Source organism: Bos mutus, chromosome 2 (assembly GCF_027580195.1).
Source record: "Bos mutus isolate GX-2022 chromosome 2, NWIPB_WYAK_1.1, whole genome shotgun sequence".
NCBI classification, from domain to species: domain Eukaryota; kingdom Metazoa; phylum Chordata; class Mammalia; order Artiodactyla; family Bovidae; genus Bos; species Bos mutus.
In genome coordinates, this window is record NC_091618.1 from 31,922,930 (window position 1) to 31,944,893 (window position 21,964).

At 40.4% G+C, this 21,964-nt stretch overlaps 1 protein-coding gene across 1 annotated transcript in view; it reads left to right on the forward strand.

The window, feature by feature from the left end:
• MREG (melanoregulin) overlaps positions 1-8,631 on the forward strand; it is a 69,594-nt gene extending 60,963 nt beyond the window's left edge. Inside the window, exons 3-5 of the mRNA XM_005896178.3 lie at positions 4,385-4,475; positions 5,597-5,760; positions 7,014-8,631. Of these exons, the coding sequence (XP_005896240.1) occupies positions 4,385-4,475; positions 5,597-5,760; positions 7,014-7,148 (390 nt within the window). The 3' untranslated portion in view covers positions 7,149-8,631. The remainder of the gene's footprint in view (positions 1-4,384; positions 4,476-5,596; positions 5,761-7,013) is intronic.
• Positions 8,632-21,964: the final 13,333 nt, after the last annotated feature.

The following is a 21,964-nucleotide window of genomic DNA, read 5'->3' on the forward strand; positions in this document are numbered from 1 at the left end:
AGGATTCAGCTAAGTATCTTCAGTTGCTCTTTTTCAATCAGATGTTTTTCGGTTTGACTTGGTTCCCAGATACCTTATGAAATTAAATTTGCATGATTTCTTTGATTACACCTCTGCTAATGTACTCATTGTTCAACTTGGAGGCCACAGTGACACAATGACCACCTTGCATTACTTCAGAAATTATGAGTAAACAAAGATTGTTTTAGAAGGTAAGAGTGTTAACTTTTGATGTCTAGTAGATTTGAGTGTCAAGTCATTTGTGAAGAATATTTGACTTGTTATTTTCAAGTTATTTGTCTGAAGAAAATTGCTGCAATTTTTAAAATGTAGAAGGACATCATAAATCTTGTTTTTCTCTAATACTAAGGAATAAATGAGTTAGTTTCTTTAGTTGTGGGTAAGATTTTGTTCATCATCGTTTCTTATTTGCTACATTTAGATTCTGTTCTTTGGGATCATATGCTAAGAAAAAATTCAAATCCTCTCTTATCATCATTTATTTTTTCAAAAGCCAATTCTTTGTTAAAACTCTGCCCAAGCTACTTCTGGTTTTAGAGCTTTACATTTTGCACAAAGCCTTCAGAATGCTTTCATATATGGTTATCCATGACTATTGTGTCAAAAGAAGAAATGTGGATTTATGAAATGCTGAGTTTCATTCTGTTAATCTTAATAGGCACTTATCACATGCATCCATACTCGGCAGATTTTAAAACGTTGCATCGTTGCTTCTCCTTTGACAGTTTATCAGAGGAACGGACAGTAAAATGCAATGAGATTGTGTAGCATTGTTAGTGTTTAGGAATAGCAAAATAACCAACATATGGACAGCAAGAAAAGATTTAAAAAACCTGAAGCCTAGATTACCCAATGATGAATGGGTGTCTGAAAAAGAGAGATTTGGCTACACTTAGTTCAGGACAGAAGTTCTGACCATCAGCCCAAGGAGCTAAAGGAAAATTAGCAGACTTTTCATCGCAAGGTAGTGAAGCCACCTAGTGGTTTGTTAGATAATTTAAGGTTATGTGAACGTATAAAGTGTCTTGCAAATTGATTGAGCGGGTCTCTATCAAGCATGAATAGGACTTTGATCATTTATCATTTAGTCCGGCAAGGAGGGTCAGTTTCATTGAGAAGAAGCACAGCGGTGCTCTGTGTAATCTTTTATATATTTATAATCTTTTTTAAAATCAGAAAGGAGTTAAGTTAACTTATATGAAACTACTGTGAGAGAGCACAAACTAGAAGAGGGAAAAAAAAAAGATGTAAAAAGTAGTAAAAACTTCTGTTAATTCAAAAACGTTTTCGAGATTCTGTACATTTTCCATGATAGGACTCTACGTTTTCAGGAAAGCATGGAAACCGATCAGTTATAAAAATTCAGTGTTCAGAACAGTGAAATAATTTTTGGGAAAAGCAAAATCCTACCTGATGTGAAGAACAGAGAAATGTTTCTTCTGAAGGTCCTCACCGATGAGATACTGCCTCATGCCATGTATAATGTCCTCAGTCCTTGTAATAGAAATCAATCCTGAGTCTTGGAATATTGTTTCGTAGCTGTGGCTGCACTGCTTTGGAGGAGAATGTGCACCAAGCTCTATTTTCAGGGCTTGCCTGAAAGCATTTGATCCTCATAATAAGCCCGAGAGGAAGCCAATATTATTATCCCATACTGCAGATTAGGCCAGTGACATGCTGTCACTTTATGAACCTGCCCAAAGTTAAGCTCTTAATGAGTAATGGAACTGGAATTCAACCCCTTTGTGCCCTTTTCCAAGATGCTGTGTATACTGAATGGCACATCCAGTGAAAATGGCAGTGCTCTACTGAATACTTAGACAGTCTGTAGGGCATTGGATAGGAGTGCTTTAACATGGTGCTGAGGACATGGTGAGGATTGCGCATTTCTGAGATGACCCAGTTTACGTTGCCCTCCAGGGTCACAGGCTTTACCCTGACTCCAGTCACTGCACACTCCTGCATGTGCATGTGCATACACACCTTTGGTCAGAAACAGAGGACCAGGCAAAAGTACTCAGATTCACCACTTCCTGACTGATAAACAACAGCTGAAATTCATGAACTTTTAAAAACAGTTCTATTTTATTGGAGTACAGTTGATGTACAATGTTGTGTTAATTTCTGGTGTACAGCAAAGCAGTTCATTCATTATATATATATATATATATACACACACACACACATTCTTTTTCACATTCGTTTCTATTATGGTTTATCACAAAATATTGAATATAGTTCCCTGTGCTATACAATGAGACCTTGTTCATCCATTCTGTATATACCAGTTTGCATCTGCTAACCCCAAACTCCTGATCCACCCCTTCCCACCCCCTCCCCTTGGCAACCACCAGTCTCCTCTCTATGTCCACAGTTTGGTTTCTGTTTCATAGATAGGTTCATCTGTGCCATACTTTAGGTTCCGCATGTAAGTGATACGAAAGAGTGTTTGTCTGTCTTTCTGACTTACTTCACTTCATGTGATAATACTTAGGTCCATCCATGTTGCTGCAGATGGCATTATTTCATTCTCTTTTATGGCTGAGTAGTATTCTGTGGAGAAGGAAATGGCAGCCCACTCCAGTGTTCTTGCCTGGAGAATCCCAGGGACGGGGAGCCTGGTGGGCTGCTGTCTCTGGGGTCGCACAGAGTCGGACACGACTGCAGCGACTTAGCAGCAGCAGCAGCAGTATTCTGTTGTGTATATGTACCACATCATCTTTATCCCTTCCTCTGTCCATGGCCATTTAGTTTGTTTCCATGTTTTGGCTATTGAGAATAGTGCTGCTCTGTATACAGGGGTGCATGTATCTTTTTGAATTATAGTTTTGTGAAACCCATGACCTTCTGATAGCTTTGTACCTTCAGATACAAGATTTAAAATGCAATCATAACCAAATATGCTCTATTTTACTAGTTTTTCCTTCTTAGAGTGGTATCTATAAATGTTTGGGAATGGCAGCTAAATTGATTTCTCTTAACCAGTCATGAAAGTTGATTAGGGATGAGCAAGGCAAGCCTGGCATCACTGAAACATTTTCAGTTAGAGGAGTCAAAATACCATATAATCTGAGTCTCAAATTGAGCGTTTAGAATGATGCTCTTTTAAGCTGTACTTTAGCACAGAAAAGGTATACTCTATAAAACGAATTTTTCATGTAGATAAGGCTCCTTGAAAACATATTTCCATGGTTTTTAAAAGAAATCCGTAGCTCAGTAAAGATTCTGCTGCTGCTGCTGCTAAGTCACTTCAGTTGTGTCCGACTCTGTGCAACCCCATACACAGTAGCCCACCAGGCTCTCCCATCCCTGGGATTCTCAAGGCAAGAACACTGGAGTGGGTTTCCATTTCCTTCTCTGCAGTAAAGATTCTTACGTTCCTGGAAGATTTAAGTTCTGTTTGAGGAGCTGAAGCTCAATACTTTGGCCACCTGATGTGCAGAGCTGGTTCATTAGAAAAGACCCTGATGCTGGGAAAGATTGATGGCAGTGACAGAGGATGAGATGGTTGGTTGGCACCACCAACTCAATGGACATGAGTTTGAGCAAGCTCGGGAGATGGTGAAGGACAGGGATGCCTGGCATCCATGGGGTTGCAAAGAGTCAGACATGACTGAGTGACTGAACAACAACAAAGATGACCTACTACCCATAAGGTTGAAGCATTCAAAAAGATAACCTTTTAATAGTTCTGCTGAGTGCTTGAAAATTTATCCTGTCTTGGGAATACAAATGAAAGAGAGCAATGCTGAAATACGGTAAAGGAAACATTGGCTGGAAATCAAGAAACTTGGGATTCCCAACTCCACTGTATTCTGATAACAAAGGAAGATACAAATTCTTTGGGTCTCATTTTTTCTCAGAAACTTCTGAGTCAGACCTGGATTCAAATACCAAGTCCAGTACCTATTAGCTGGATGATACTGTATTAGCTAGGTAAACTTTCTGGGCGTCAGTTTATTTATCTATAAAAAGTCTTTAGTAATACTGTGTGCAGGTATTTTATATATAAAAGTTTTTTTATACCTTTAATCTTTATAACATCCTTAAATGGAATATTCACTGTTGTTATCCCCACTTTATAGGTGCTATCACTGTAGTTGGGAAATTAGATAATGTGAAGAGGTTAATTAGGATAGTTTCTGAGATATGTTACATCACCTGGTACATAGCTGATATCCCAGACATGGAGGTGATGTATTCCTGCTGACTTCATCTCACCCAGCTCCTTCTCTTCTTTTAGGATATGCCTTGAAGATTAGTGAAGAGGAGAACTGCATGCATTAACAACTTAACTTTGGGAATTAGATAGAGATTTAGACCAAAGTGTAAAAATAAAACTGAAGTTTAATTTTTCCTACAGGAGTGGCAAAAACTCAATTATGATATCTACACCCTGCGACAGATTCGAAGGGAAGTGAGAAGTAGATGGAAACACATTTTAGAAGATTTAGGTGAGTCTAAAAGTGATTATAAAATGGCAAAAATAACCAGTTGTGGTTATTCCTCTCTACTTTCTCCAGCCTGGTTTTTATAAAAGGAATGTCAGTAACTGACTGTTTAAGGCTACTGTGTACTAATTGTTTTCCCAATGCCATCCTCTCTGTATCCTCCAGCATAAACATCTGATGTTTCTCTTATCATCAGCCGTTGTCTTGAGGACATATTTTGCCATGTGTTACCCCATCTGTCTTCAGTATCAAGTAGGACAGGGCAGTGAAATCATATGGGATATTCGTTCAATCAAGATCATTGAATTTGGGGGCATTGTACATTGATTGATTTAAATGGAGTGATTGGCCAATTACTCATAGCTTTATAAGATAGAGCAGATTAGGAGAAATGTTATTTGTAAGAGAGACCGCAAATACCTGTGGTATTAGAGTAGCTATTTGGTATTGATTTTTTCTTAATTCTGCCAGGCTTGTAATTCAGTAAATATGGCCCTCACATTATAAAGAAGCTTGTTTTCATGTTCAGAAAAAATGGATTTATCAATTTTGAAGTCCTCAGTCCTTCTCCTTTGAAACAGAACATTACACCTTGGCATTATAACTTTGCAAATGTGGGTACCAAGTTGCTATCCCCTGTTGCTTATATTATGCTTGTATTAAATCTACGAGTCTTTTAGACCTTTGTATAAGTAATTTAGCCAGCCAACGATATTGCCCTGGGGGAGGGAACCTGGGCTTGGAGGAGTCTGGACCTGAAGATGACCATTTTGCAGGTTGAGGGGACAAGTAGGAATTCTGGGGACAGGGGAGGGGGTGAAGAGCAGGAAATGGGAGGAGGGTTTCCAAACTGATAAAGTGGGTGGCAGGCAGTCAGTGGGTGAGTAGCAGAGGCTTAACTTGGAGGGAAAAGTTGACAAAGAAAATTTGACACAAAGAAACCGCAAAAGCATTTTAATTGAAGACCCGACCAACCTCACTGAGCTGCAGGGCAGCAAAGGGAGTGGTGCTTTGGGCTTCAGCTTTCTCGTATTTGCTCCACAGCCGTCTCCGGTCCCCTCATCCCTTGCAGGCTGTTGTCTCCTTGTGACTGCTTCACGTGAGGGTTTAATTTCTTTACACAGGTTTTCAAAGAGAAGCAGACTCTTTGCTGTCAGTGACAAAACTGAGCACCATCAGTGATTCTAAAAACACAAGGAAAGCTCGGGAAATACTGTTGAGACTGGCTGAAGAGACCAGTATTTTCCCTACCAGTTGGGAGCTCTCGGAGAGATATCTCTTTGTTATGGTAAGTGTCCATCTGCTTATTTTTTAGTAATTTTTTAAAATTAATTTTTATTAGAGTATAGATGCTTTTGTCCTTTTGGAGGGTGTCTCAGATGGTAAAGAATCCGCCTGCAATCCAGAAGATTTCAGAGACCAGATTCTATCCTTGGGTTGGGAAGATCCCCTGGAGAAGGGAATGGCAACCCACTCCAGTATTCTTGCCTGGAGAATCCCATGGGCAGAGGAGCTTGTCAGGCTATAGTCCATAGGGTTGCACAGAGTCAGACACGACTGAAGCAACTTATCTCACATAGCTGCTTTAAAATGTTGTGTTGGTAGAACACTGAGTAGAGTTTCCGGCGCTATACAGTAGGTTCCTATTAGTTAGTCTATTTTATGAATAGTGTCACTAGTGTGTGTATGTCAATCTCAGCCTGCCAGTTCATCCCACTCACTCCCCTCTCCCTCTCACTGGTGCCCATACACTTGCTTTCTATATCTTTGTCTCTATTTCTGTTTCTCAAATAAGACCATCTATACCATTTTTATAGATTCCACATATATGCATTCATATGTAATATTTGTTTCTCTCTTTCTGACTTACTTCCCTCTGAGTGACAGTTTCTAGGTCCATCCACATCTCTGCAAATGATCCAATTTTGTTCTTTTTTATGGCTGAGTAATATTCCATTGTATAGATGTACTGCATCTTCTTTATCCATTCCTCTATTGATGGACATTTGGGTTCCCAATTTTGCTTTAAATTTTTGCTTCTCTGTTAGTCCATGTACTTATTCATCATTCTGACCCCATGAACTTCACCGTGGTGTGAGGTGTGGGAGATGGTGCTGGCATCTTATGCCTTGGTGTTCAGTAGCCAGCACATCCTCATCTCTTGGAGGGCTTTAAAAATTCAGGTTTTTGGAATACACTTAGACCAGTTGAGACTTGGGTTGTAGTTCAAGAATCTGTGTTTTTCAGCCAATTTTGTTTGGTAGTCAGTTTTTTGAGCCATTTTTAGGTCAAAGAGATGTGAGAAATTGGGTATACAGCCTAAGATTGAAAAATGATTTGAAAGGACTCAAAGAGCAGGGGAATGTTTTCTGGAGAATGTAAGTCATTAAGGAGTGTCTCTAAATTTGTTGAGAAAAATTTAATAAATGTTCTACTCACTCATTGTTATTTCTAGATGGATGTGATTTTTAGATGAATTTTTGCCACAGACATGGCTTTGTTTCCATTTTGACAACAGTTTTGTTTTTAATTTTTTGGCAGGACCGTCTCATTGCACTTGATGCTGCGGAAGAGTTCTTTAAAATTGCCAGTCGAACTTACCCCAAGAAGGCTGGGGTCCCATGCCTGGCAGATGGCCAGAAAGAACTGCACTACTTTCCTTTGCCAAGTCCCTAAAGGAGAAGCTACGAGGCAGAATGGGAATTCTTCCGCTGGACCTCAACAGCCATCCAAAGTCGGGCAAATGCGTGCAAACGAGAATGAGCAAGGAGAGAGCTAGCTAACAGAAAAAGGATTTTGAATCCTACTAAAACCTAAGAGTTTGGATAGCTGGTCATCATGAAACTCTATGAAATGTTGAAGTTGCATTGAAACATCGTGGTGATCTTGCATCAGAGAGTTGGTCAGTGGGCTGTTTTATCATGGGTGATTAGATTCTGTTGCCCCCATTTTGGTTTTGGTTGCATAATGAGCTCTGACCACTGATCCTATTGGGAGAATGGGATATTCCAGTTAATAAGATTCCTGGAGCCATCATTGAGCCTAAATATGGATTACCAATTTTTAAATAACTGTTATATAATATAGGCTAACACCAAAACACTACCAGGCATGATGTGACCTTCCTTGATTTTGGAGCACCTACAGAACCTTGGAGGTGTTTAGAGCATCAATTGGAGAATATCCAGAAGTTTAGGTGTACCAAATAATAGAAATATCTAGGAGTGCTGCTCAGGAGGGAGTCCTAAGTAGAATGATCCCAATCGGAACTCCATGTAAAAAGCTGTGTCGTCAGTTGTGGTACAGGCATCTCAAATTCTTAACGTTATTGAGATCTGGTTATGTCATTTTTGCATAGTGTCCAGCTCTGGGCCACAAGCCCCTGCCTGATATTTTATCAGGGATATTTTACCTTCACTGTCTTCTCTACTCTTTAGCCTGTTTCCAGCTTATTGACTGAAAGTTACACCTGCCCAGAGTCCTCTCGTGCATATTTGCAACTCTGTAGGCCGTGCTGCATTGAAGAAAGTCATTGCTGGACTTTCTTCCATCCTGAAGATGATTTTCAGAATGGAGCATTTCTGTCAATACAGTTTGCCACAGGTTGAGCAGCTCAGCTTCAAAAGTTATAGCCCCTTAAGCAAGGAGCTTGTCATGAAATCAGGGTTCATTGTATTGAAAAGAGCTTTTCAGGTTTATCAGTAGATTGCTGAAAATAATCGCAATATTCTTACTTTTACAGATTTTGCTTTTCTGACTTCAGGTTTAAAAGTAACTTGTATGTAGTCTGTGCAGGGGATTGTGACTTGAAGATTTCCCTACCCCAACTAACTCTTTTGGTAGTGAATACTTTGTTTAAAATATTTGTCAGAGGAGATCCATGTTATCCATTTATGAGTGCATTGCAGACCAATTAACTGACATGTTTCAGGAAAATTTTTCGTAGTTGAGTAAGTAAACAAAAAGTTTTATTTTTTAAAATAAATAATACATTTTTATTTTGTTTTGTTTAGTTCTTAATACCTCTCTCATGTTGTTTAAAATTAGCCTGCAGATATTTTCTCTCACTTCTGTAGGCTCTTGCAAGATAAACATACAGTGAGACAGACAGACAAAACCAAAAAGAAACAATAAATTAACAAAATACATTTGAAGATCATACTGTTTTCATCCTTGTCCATGGAATTTGTGTTTTGTCTTTGCCTTTTTTGATGTCAAAATAGAGGAGATTGTTTGCATCTATAGAGAATAAGTTGTAACGATAGTCTTTATTTTTGGTAATGAATAAGGTTAAAACTGTCTCTATGATTATAAAAACTCATGGAATTATCCAGGAAACTTTCATTGCAAAGAATTAAAAAGTTTCTATATTTACTTTTCAGTTGAATGTGTGTTACATTTCCGAGAATAAAGAGGAAACAGATACTCTTTCCTTAATCCCTTTAAATTAAAGGTAAAGAGGATGAGAGAGATGGGCTTAAGGACCTCTGGTTGTTCTAAAGCCAGTCAAGGGGCCAGTCTGAGCTCAAGTCCATTGAGAAGTATGTGAGAGGGGCTTGAGGGTGACGGGAGTGACCACTTCAGAAGTCACAGGGTGCTCAGCAGGAACAGGATCCAGGGGTTCGTGTGTATATGCAGGGCAGTTTCAGGTGACGGATGGAAAATTTTATATTAATAGTTATTTATTTTAACATGCACCAAGGAAGCAAGGGGGTGGGGACTTCCTGGGGGCTCAGTGATAAAGAATCTGCCTTCAATGCAGGATACCTGGGTTCGATCCCTGGGTTGGGAAGATCCCCTGGAGGAGGGCATGGCAACCCACTCTAGTACTCTTGCCTGGAGAATCCCATGGACAGAAGAGCCTGACAGGCTGCACCCCATACGGTTGCAGAGTTGGGCACGCCTGAAGTGACTAAGCAGCAGCAGCAGCAAGGGGGTGGTGGGCTGTAATTTAGCAGATAGAACACGAGATTTCCTATTCCATGAATATAATTACAACCAACAATAAAAAGTATTTGTGTTTCCTTAAAGGGGCCCCCAGGAAGGCAGAGTGGACACACTGACCAAAGTGATAAAGAATGCTTTGGTGAGGAGTCACTAACATCACTGAAGGTTTGGTGTATCCCTGTAGGGCAGGGGCTGTTCCAGAAATGCACTCACTGGTAGCAATGGGGATGGAAGAAGAGGTGCTCAGTGGCAAGGCTTCACCGTCAGAAGCCAAGTGGCACAATTATAATGAGTGACCAGATCTGAAGAGTACCTGTAGAGAGATTTGGAGATGGTTGATGAAACATGGCCTCTCTAGGGGCAAAATAGATGGGCAGCCAATAAGAATACTCCTCACACTTTACCATCAAAAGATCTCAAGGACAAGGCTTCCCTGGTGATCAAGTGGTTAAGAATCCAGCTTGCAGTGCAAAGGACACCAGTTTGATCCCCAGTCCCGGAAGATCCCCACATGCCATGGGACAGTTGAGCCTGAGAGCCGTAACTACTGAAGGTCATGCACCCTGGAGCCCGAGCTCCTCAACAAGAGAAGCCACTGAGGTGAGAATCCTTGTGCTACCAGCTAGGGAGTAGCCTCCGCTCATCGCAACTAGATGAAGCCCTTGCATAGCAACGAAGACCCAGCACAGCCAAAAATGTATGAATATTAAGAAAAAGATTAAAAAAAAATTTCAAGGATGGATGATCAAGAGATAAGTAGGGCACAGACACAGCCAGTTTAATAAAAACTTATGATCTCTTGCTAGCTTTCCAGACTTTGATATTTTCCAGACCCAGAAACTACAGACTGAAGGAAAGACTGGATCCCTAAGAAGGAAAACTTTGAAACACCACTGCAAGGGGTCATGGCAATGCTTCCTCTATTCCTCCCTCAAAAGGAGGTTATTTACTGGGATAACTACACTAGAGAAAGGAGTCTACACAGACACACTCCAGACAGGGAACACTAGGTCCAAGTGGACATAGATACCCAGGGACAGGAGTATCATTACGGTGTGCTGTTTAGAGTGGGGCACATGGAATGCAGATAATAAATGGAGTCCTACCCCACGTCTAACTCACAGTCAGTTAGGTGAGTTCATGGGTCTACCCAGTGGTCATCTCCCCAGTTCCACATTAAATTCCAGGATGGAACATACTCTGGACTTGGCAGAACCAACATTTGTTTTTTGGCTGATGGGTTAAAAACCAACCTACTGAGAAAGCTAAGTAGAAGACTCTGAAACTGCTTCACTCCTTGGCCAAGATAATAAACCCAAATTAACATTGGATTCCAGAAAGACAACAGAGATTAGCACCCTTAAAGACCTAAAGGATGCAGGAGTGTTGGTCCTAATTATAATTCCGTTCAATTCACCACTCTGACCCCGAAACTAGATGGATATTGGAGAATGAAAGTGAATTATTGAAAATTCAACTAATTAGAAGCCTTAATTGCAGCTGCTGAGCTAGATGTGGGATCTTGGTGAGAGTAAATTAACAAGTCTCAGCTACATGTGGGTATTGATCTGGCAAATGCATTCTCTCCATACCCATCAGAAAGGAAGGTCAGAAACTGCATTCACTTGAGACGGACAACAGTACACATTTTGGTATTGCTCCAGAGCTAAGACTCTCCTACCCTTTGTTATAATAAAAAGGATCTGGACCCTCTGGATTCTGCAGAGTATCACTTTGGTTATTATACGGTAACATTAGATAAATGGTAAAATTAGATAAATTGGTAACATTAGATCTGATAAATGCAAAGTGGAAAATGCATCAGAGGCCTTGAAGAAAGACAGTTCAGAGGATGAGAGAGAAATTCTACAAAGTCTCAGGAGCCTGTCAATTCATTGCAGTTCTTAGGGATCCAGTGGTCTGCGGTGTGCTGAAACATCCCCTCAAAAGGAAGGTTGAGTTACTTCATTGTACACCTCTAAGGTGCCACCAGAATGCTGGATGGCCATCTCTGTGTTGCCACCTGGAACTACCACTCAACCCATTTAACTGGATGATGTGAAAAGCTGCCAGCTCTGAATGAGGTCCAGGGCAGGAAAGGGCTCCCAAGCAGGTCCAAGGCTGTGGCCAAGTGGCCTGACACTTGTAGCTTAGGACCCTACAGACCCGTTGGTATTGAAAGTTGGTGATAAAAAACGATGCCATGTGGAATTTATGGACAGTTCAATAGGAAAATGACAATACAGACTCCAAGAGTCCTGGAGTAAGGCCATGCCATTTTCAAGGGATGATTACACATTAGTTGAAAAACTGCTCATCATGAATTGGGTTTTTGTCAGACCCATGAAAGTGTAAGGTCAAATCTAACAGCAATCTATTTTTTCTGTTTTTCAATATAAGCTATTCAATTTTAGAATAGTTTTAGATTTACAGAAAAGTTGCAAAGGTAGTACACAGCATCCCCATATGCTTCATGTCAAGTTTCTATTATTAACATAGTATAGTACCTGGGGCTTCTGTGGTGACAGACAGTAAAGAATCCACCTGCAATGCAGAAAACACAGAAGATGCAGGTTTGATCCCTGGGTCAGGAAGATCTGAAGTAGGGAATGGCAGCCCACTCCAATATTCTTGTCTGGAGAATCCAATGGACAGAGGAGCCTGGCAAGCTACAGTCCATGGGATCTCAAAGAGTCAGGCATGAATAACCAACTAACAATAACAATAGTACCTAAGAATGGTACATTTGTTATATCTAATGAACCATTATCAGTGCATCATTAACTAAAGTCCAAGTTTACTCAGATACCTTAGTTTTTACCTAATGTCTCTTTCTCTTTCAGGATCCCATCCAGGACGTGGTATTGCATTTGAAAGGAAGTGAAAGTGTTAGTCGCTCAGTCGTGTGCAACTCTTTGAGATCCCATGGACTTAGCAAGCCAGTTTCCTCTGTCCATGGGATTTCCTAGGCAAGAATATTGGAGTGGATAACCATTTCCTTCTCCAGGGAATCTTCCCAAACCAGGGATCGAACCTTGGTCTCCTGCACGGCAGGCAGATTCTTCACCGTCTGAGCCACCAGGGAAGCCTGTGATAGTTTCTCAGACCTTCCTTGCTTTTGGTGATCTTGATGGTTTTGAGAAGTGCTGTTCATGCGTTGGAGAAGGAAATGGCAACCCACTCCAGTGTTCTTGCCTGGAGAATCCCAGGGACGGGGGAGCCTGTTGGGCTGCCGTCTATGGGGTCGCACAGAGTCGGACACGACTGAAGTGACTTACCAGCAGTAGCAGCAGTTCAGGAATCTAGGAGAGGAAAGATGATAAGTATTGGTGTGGTTTTGAGACCAACTGTGGCAGTGGGGCTGTAAGTCATCCAATTAGCCTTTCTTCAGGAAAAGAAATACACCAGATTCCAGGAGGAGCCTCTCCCAGGACGTGCCATGAAAAGCAAGCACTTCAGGCAGCATGGAGATGCTGTAATCTGCCCGCTTTGGGACAGAAATATCCATCCCCTCTGCTGCTGGCAGTGTCTGAGATCTGGTGTCTGAGATATTGGTGTCTGAGATCTCAGCCAGGTTTCTCTGTAGGAATTGCCATCAACCAGTAAGAGCTGCCTTGTCCAAGGTTGTCCCCCCATTCGGGCCATCCTGCCTCTATGGATGAGTTAGCTGGTGCAGGGGTGGGAAGGGTTATCCTAGCTCTGGAGCTCCCCAATAGATTGACGGAGACTTTTGTTGCGACAACATCTCAGTAGCAGTTTTGCCAACCCTGCTGTACGTATTTGCTTGCAAACTTCTTGCAGGCCAATCTCCATTTCAGAATCTTTTTCTCAGGAAACCACATCCTGACAGTATCTGAGTCAACAATACAATATGCAAGTCTGCAATTGTAGCTAACACATTCGTAGTGATTCTATGTTAATTTTAGTGGAATTATACTGGAGCATTTATCTATTGAAACACATACTACTTCATTATGAGTCATTAAAATGTATTAAACAGGTATCTATCCTTGGTATTAAGGCATTGTTTTTTAAAAGGTTAATTAGGTAGTTATTAGTAAATTCACTTAACATAAATGGTTAAATTATTTATTTATTTGGGCTGTGCTGAGTCTTCGTTGCTGCGCCTGGGATTTTCTCTAGTTGCACTGTGGGGGCTTCTCATTGCAGTGGTTCTCTTGTGGAGCACCGGCTCTAGGCGCATGGACTCAGTAGTTGCCGCTCTCAGGCTTAGAGCAGGGGCTCAGTAGTGTTGCATGGGCTTAGCTGCATGTGGGATCTTCCCAGACTAGGGATGTAACCAGTGTGTCCTGCATTGCAAGGTGGATGGATTCTTAACCACTGGACCACCAGGGAAGCCCAGTTGAATCATTTTTAAAGATCATCATAAAAGTTAACTTTTCTTTACCTAAGACATTAAAGTCAGTAACTTCTGGAAAAGGACTGCATTGACAGCCTCAGAAACTAGTTTATGTGATTTCTTACACAGAAAATCTGTTTAAATTGCATTGAAAGGAGCATACTCATAATTTCTAAATCATTACTGTGTATAGAGTGAAAATGGCCAGCCACTTTGAACTTTCTTTTACAATGTTTCAAAGAGTGTTATTATTAGCTTGCAGAGTATTATTCTATATTTTTCTTTTGACAGGAAACAACTGGACATATGGGATTTCAATTTTCAATTTCCTTATCAGATGTGTTTAGAACCCTGTATGGTTTTCTTGTAGTTTTAACCTGATTTTCATCGTTTAATCATTTAGTAAGTAAATAAGGTTTATCTAATTTTGCTACTTATCTCTATTTTAAGTATTTAGTGATGTTAAATTAGAAAGAGCAGTCTTTTGTACATATGTATGTGTACATATTAATATATTTCTATGTTATATATTACAAAAAACAAATAAAATTGTGAGATTTATAAGAGCTAAATAAAGCACAGACATATAGTACTATATGTACATATAGATCAGTACTCTTTCAAAAACCAACAGCAGTAGTTTTTAGGTAGCAATTTACTTTAAAAAATTCTTCCACGTTAATAGTGTGAAATGTGTAAGTAAACTTTTTATCATATATCCTAGAGATATGTATTAAGCATTTGAAGTATCCTAATCAGGAAACTACTTTCCAATAGGGTTGTTTACTCATTTCAATCATCTTTATCAAAATTTACACCAGAAAGTTCATCAAGTTGCATAAAGAGTGTTAGGTATGATTTTCCATTTAAAAACTGATTTTCCACTTATGAATTATGAAACCACTCAAGTGGTTAGCTAGAAAGACTGACTGACCTCTATCCTCTTAGCAGGATGAAGACATAGATACACATACACACTGCTGACAGTGTGTATAAAGTAGACAGCTGATGAGAGCAGACTGTGCAGCACAGGGAACTCTACCTAATGTGGTGTCCTGTTAAATGGGAGGGAAGTCCAAAAGGGAGGGGGACACATGGCTGATTCATTTTGTTGTGCGGTAGCAGCTATCATGACATTGTAAAGCAACTATACTGCAATTAAAATTAATTAATAATAGTGAAAAAAGAATCCGTTATAACCAACAGTGCTGAGGAGTAGAGCACCTTTTTGTCCTTTGTCTGTCTACTTCAAAATCTTCACACCAAGTTGTTCCACTTTGTTACTGGAATATTGTTGTGTCTGCCTAAGAACGAAACTTTCACTCAAGTGTCTTTCAAATGTTTATTTCAGTATTGCGGGTGTTAAGAAAAAAGGGAGACTTCTTTGGGATTACAGGAAGCTGATCATAATTCCTGGTTAATGAGTGTTGTATCTTTAGAAGAGTTTGGGCTAAGATCTGCTTTCACTCAGTTGACCTACAGCCTTAATTTTCTTGTAATTGCTGGAGATTATTGATATTTACTCAAAGACTGGACATCTGCTGAAAGGTTACAGTGATTTAACTCAACTTCTACTGTCTTTTAAAAATATAAAAGTAATAGTACAATACTTTTTATATAAAAATATAAAGGTAAATAGTAAAAAACAAAACCATGGTACTCAAAATTCTAATGTGACTATTCAAACCATTTTGGGAGGGTTCACATTAAAAAAAAAAAAGATTTATTTATTTTATTTTTTGACTGTGGTGGGTCTCTGCTGCAAGCTGGGGTTACTCTTCACTGTGGTGTGCAGGCGTCTCATCGTGGTGGCTTCTCTTGCTGTGGAGCAGTCTCAGGTTCTTAGGTTTCAATGTACATGGGCTCGGTAGTTGTGGGGCTAGGGCTTAGTTGCTCTGAGACGTGTGGGATTTTCCTGGACTAGGGATCAAACCAGTGTCCCTTGCATTGCAAGGCAGATCCCCAACCATTGGACCGCCAGGGAAGCCCTGGTTCCTTTTTTATGGGCATATTTGAAATTTGTATATACTTATTTTCTGTCCTGATTATTAAATTTAGGTCAAGGGTAATGAGCGCAAATGCTTCCAAGGGTAACTGCGTAGGAACTGTGGGTCAAGGAGAGTTACGTGTTCCTAACTCTAAAGCAGCGCTTCCCTGGTGGCTCAGACGCTGAAGAATCTGCCTGCAATGCAGGAGACCTGGGTTCAATCCCTGGGTCAGGTAGTGGCAATCCACTCCAGTATTCTTGCCTGAAGAATTCCATGAACAGAGGAGCCTGGTGGGCTACAGTCCATGGGGTCACAAAGAGTCACACACAACTAAGTGATTTTCACTTTTCACTTTACTCTAAAGGAAATACTTACAGTCTCTAGTCTCCTAAGACAGCCCACATACACTCTGTAGAGTGTTTCTCTCTAAAAAAATTCACTTCTTACCTAAAAATAAAAAGGAACAGCTACTACTTAGCTTCAAATGATTGTTGTCATTGAATAAGGGCTCAGTTCTGTTTGTAATTCTGATTTTTTGGCAAGATCCAAATAAGCATGATTTTTATGTAAATTTTATCCATCTTAAAATATGGTTACTAAGTTTAAAATTTAAAAACATCACGTAAGCCAAAGATATATATATATGTGTGTGTGTGTATATATATATATATATATATATATATATATAATGGACAGCTTACCACATTTCACAGATTGTAAATATTTTCCATTACTAAGTACCTTCTGAAAGCATCATTTTTACAAAGCTGCATATTGAGTAGATGTAAGCAATTTTACTGTTCATGGGGTTCTCAAGGCAAGAATACTGAAGTGGTTTGCCATTCCCTTCTCCAGTGGGACCACATTCTGTCAGACCTCTCCACCATGACCCGTCCATCTTGGGTGGCCCCACATGGCATGGCTTAGTTTCATTGAGTAAGACAAGGCTGTGGCCCATGTGATCAGATTGGCTAGTTGTCTGTGATTGTGGTTTCAGTCTGTCTGCCCTCTGATGTCCGCTCTCAGTGCCTACCATCTTACTTGGGTTTCTCTTACCTTGGACGTGGGGTATCTCTTCATGGCTGCTCCAGCAAAGCACAGCTGCTGCTCCTGATTCTCCAAGCCAGGCTTCAGGAATACATGAACCATGAACTTCCAGATGTTCAAGCTGGTTTTAGAAAAGGCAGAGGAACCAGAGATCAAGTTGCCAACATAAAAGCAAGAGAGTTCCAGAAAAACACCTTTTCTGCTTTATTGACTATGCCAAAGCCTTTGACTGTGTGGATCACAATGAACTGTGGAAAATTCTGAAAGAGATGGGAATACCAGACCACCTGACCTGCCTCTTGAGAAATCTGTATGCAGGTTAGGAAGCAACAGTTAGAACTGGACATGGAACAACAGACTGGTTCCAAATAGGAAAAGGAGTCCATCAAGGCTGTATATTGTCTCCCTGTTTATTTAACTTCTATGCAGAGTACATCATGAGAAACGCTGGGCTGGAAGAAGCACAAGCTGGAATCAAGATTGCTGGGAGAAATCTCAATAACCTCAGATATGCAGATGACACCACCCTTATGGCAGAAAGTGAAGACCTAAAGAGCTTCTTGATGAAAGTGAAAGAGGAGAGTGAAAAAGTTGGCTTCAAGCTCAACATTCAGAAAACGAAGATCATGGCATCTGGTCCCATCTCTTCACCACAAATAGGTGGGGAAACAGTGGAAACAGTTGCTGACTTTATTTTTTTGGGCTCCAAAATCACTGCAGATGGTGATTGCAGCCATGAAATTAAAAGACGCTTGCTCATTGGAAGGAAAGTTATGACCAACCTAGACAGCATATTAAAAAACACAGACATTACTTCGTCAACAAAGGTCCGTCTAGTCAAGGCTATGGTTTTTCCAGTGGTCATGTATGGATGTGAGAGTTGGACTGTGAAGAAAGCTGAGCGCTGAAGAATTGATCCTTTTGAACTGTGGTGTTGGAGAAGACTCTTGAGAGTCCCTTGGACTGCAAGGAGATCCAACCAGTCCATTCTAAATGAGATCAATCCTGGGTGTTCATTGGAAGGAGTGATGTTGAAGCTGAAACTTCAGTTCTTTGGCTACCTCATGCGAAGAGCTGACTCGTTGGAAAAGACCCTGATGCTGGGAAAGATTGAGGGCGGGAGGAGAAGGGGATGACAGAGGATGAAATGGTTGGATGGCATCACTGACTCAATGAACATGAGTTTGGGTGAACTCCAGGAGTTGGTGATGGATAGAGAGGCCTGGCATGCTGTGGTTCATGGGGTTGCAGAGTCAGACACTGACTAAAGCAATTTTACAATCTTTTATTATTTTTGGATATGTAGTGGTTTTTTGCAATTTTTCTCTACAATAAACGTCTTCATATGCATTGCATTCTCCTGTGTTCTTAGTGGAATTACAGAATTAGAACAGGAATACCTAAATTCTATTTTATATACATCATTAAATATTTTCCAAAAAGTTTGTACCAATTTATGCTTTTTCCAGCAATGATGTATGAAAATATAGTTTCAGCATATCATCATCATTCAGGAATGTACCAAGAAAAAAATGGCAAAGAAAAATAACGGTACCTCCTTGTTGATTTAATTTGCATGTCTGTTTGTTAGAGTGAGCATTATTCCATATGCTTCTTTACCACTTTTATTTCTTTTGTGATTGGTCTATTTGCTTCTGTTGCCCTTTGTCTACAGGGTGAACTCCTATTTTGAAATTGTAACAATGTCAAGCTATAAAGCAAGGTATAAATAAACATCAACACCTGGCTCATGTTTAAAACATCTGTTTTATGGGGCTTTTCTTTTCTCTCCTTGTTGTCAGCTTTCATTCTGGGCGTTTTCACTGTCTCACATGGCAGCATCCGTAACAGTGGCAAAATGAATTGAAAGGCATCTTTAAATTGGCTTTGATATTGGCTGTGTCTCTTTCTTGTGTGGGATATAAATCTCAAGGATTAAGATGGCTGAAGTTTGACACCTATATTTTGGGATTGGTTTCTGAATTATCAGTTATGAATAGTTTTGAGTTTATAAATGCAGGTTTTAATACTGTGTTATTAGGCATTAGACTAACTCTTGGTTTTGAGAGTCCATACTCAAAATTTCAGAGTTCAGAAGGGTCTTAAAAGTTGTCCATTCCAAACTGCTCATTTTGTTGATATGAAATTGAGTCCAGATCGCTTCTCCAAAACCACACAACTGGCCAGTACAGCACCACCGTCTACTACTTAGGCCTCTGACCCCTGGTTTAATTTCCTTTCCATTTCACCACGCCGCCTTCCTCTTCTATTGTTGCTGGTGTTGCTACAGTTTGTAATGTAATTTGATCCTGATATATCTGAATTCAACTAATGAATGACTGCATATCTGTATGTTCACGTCAGCAATCCATTACAGAAAGTAATTATTTCGCTCTTTCAAACCTGTTGAAAAATTTTCACAGAGTCATGGAAAACCTTTATAAATATTGGTTTTATTACTCTTTTATTCCAAGAGATTATGCAGGTAAGAGTAGGAGCCAAGAAGTAAGAAAAATTAAATCTCCAAATGCTTGCTTTACTAATCACAGAAGCACAAAACTGCCGCCTAGATATTTTATTAGGGGTAACTCTATTAGCATCATTATGGCAGAGGTTCAAATTCAATCTGGGGGCAAAACACTGAACTCGTAATTTCTATCCAAAGGCATTTGATGCTAATAAAATACACACAAAAAAGGAATTGCCAGCATTGTTCTATAAGCTGAACATTTACTTTGGGTACTGAGAATATCCCTGTGTGTGGAAGAGTCTGCAACTTTCTTTGTGGCAGCCAAGGAGGTGGCCTATAGGGTCTTGCCTCTCAAATGTAGCAGGGATCTCAGATTAGGCCTAAACTAGTACTTTCCAAACTTGGGGGTCTTGTTAAGTACAAAGGTGGTTGAATTCCACTCATGATAGTGTGATTCTGTAGGATTAGCATGGAGACTGGGAATATTATTTAATATACTTTTAACTTTAGAATAGTTTTATTTATTTTTAATATTTATTTTTGACTGTGTTGGGTGTTCACTGCCATAAGGGCTTTTCTCTAGTTGCACTGAGTGGGGGCCACTCTCCAGTTGCAGTATGCGGGTTTCTCATTGCAGTGGCTTCTCTTGTTGTGGGGCGCAGGCTCTAGGCCATGTGGGTTTCAGCAGTTGTGGCACACAGGCTCTAGCAGGCTCAGTAGATGTGGTGGACGGGCTTAGGTGCTTCGTAGCTTGTGGAATCTTCCTGGATCGGGGATCGAACCTGTGTCTCCTACATTGGCAGGCAGATTCTTTACCACTGAGCCACCAGGGAAGCCCTAGAATAATTTTAGATTTATAGGAAAATTGTAAAGATAGTACAGAAAGTTTTCATATACCCAACTCCCATTTTTGCTATTTTATTAACATCTGACACATGGTACATTTATCACATCCAGTGAACTAATACTGATAAATTATTATCTACTAAAGTCCATACTTTATTCATATTTCCCCCCTTTTTTTAACCTAATTCCCCAACTGTGAGTTACAGAGACCCCTACACAGAAAGTCTTATTTGTATTATGCAACAAAAAAGTCTGGGGTGGGGCGGTCCATGGATCAACTGAGTCGTCTGTAGCTTACTTCCAGCTCTTCATCCTTAACATGACTTTCATCCTCATGGCTCCAAGAGGGCTGCTACCTCAAGAGTTAGTGTCTACATCCAGGGAAGCAGAAGGCACAAGAGCAAAGGAACAAAGGGCGTGTTACCTGTACCTGTTACTCTAAAAGAGTTCTGCTTATAAAATGGGATTGTCCAGAACTGGGTCATTGGGCCAGCCATGAATACAGGGGAATCTGAGAAGGTGAGTAATTTTAACTGGGCACCTTGAAAAAAACTATAATTCTGTGAGTGAGCAAGAAGGGGAGTGTGGCTGGTAGGTGGGCAGTCAGCAGTACCTGCTTCCCAGAGCTGCCACCAACAATGTATTTATATTCTGCAAATTGTTCATACCCTTTCTTTCCATTCTTCCATAGCAAAGTGATTTTCTGAAAAATGCAAAGAGGTTCATGTCCTCTCTTGCTTAAAGCAACATCCTTTGGAAAAAGTTCAAACTCCTAAACATGTCCTTGAGGTTCTGCGGTTTTGGACCTTGCTTGCTTTTCAGCTCCACTCTGCAAGCTGGCTACAGTGGCCTCCTTCTAATGGCAGAGACTCCTTTGCTCTCTCTTCCCTCTTAGCCTGAGCATCTAGTGTTCTTTCTTTGGAAAGAACACTTTAAAATTCAGAGATGAATTTTAAAGTGTTCTTTAAATACTCTCCAGCTCCCTGCAGGCATCTCCCTCTCAGCTTGTTACTGCTCCTAACTTCCATTCATTCTTTAGATCTTTAGATCTTCATGTTTCAGTTCAATCCAAGTTCATCAACACAACCTTCCCTGACCTTAGAGATTAACTTAGACCCCACTGTAAATGTCCTCTTAGGATAACATGCACTTTTTCTTCATGGTTCTTAGCCCAGTCATCATCTTGAATTTGGCTACGTGATTATTAAATCGGTTGTTGCCTACTCCATAAAATGCTAGCCCCACAACGCTGGTGGGCACCACATCTGTCTTTACTCATTGATATGTTCCTTGTGCCTAGTAGGATGGCTGGCATATGGAAGATATTAAGTTAATGTCAGTGGAGAGAATGAAGGAGGGAAGCTTGCATTCTGAGGGATGAGAGAGTCGAGAGGCAGAGTTTGCTTCAAGAACAAAGGGTTAATGATGGAGGAGAGGCAGTCTGAGCCTCACTAGGTTTGCCACTGCCATTTGCCTTCTCCTTCCTCACTCTGGCCTCATCTCTGAAGTTTAAAGCGAGAAGATGCAAAAAATAGAGAAAAAGCTACACAAGCTATTTTCTGTGTCCCCCATGGGACACTGGGAGATGTCTGCAGTGTTGGTACCAGTGGCATCGATGGCTCATAAGCATGAGCTCTGTGTGCAAGGTCGGTGCCTTCTACAGCAATGGTCATAGTCTTAGCGTGTTGGCTGTGGCTTTGCAGAGGCAGAAGGGGTGGGAGGGAGCTGTAATTTCACCACAAAGATTGGTGATACCCTAGGTGGTCAAAGGGACAACCACATCTTAAGGGTTAAGATTATTTTAAGGGTTAAGGGTTATTTTACCTAATTTATC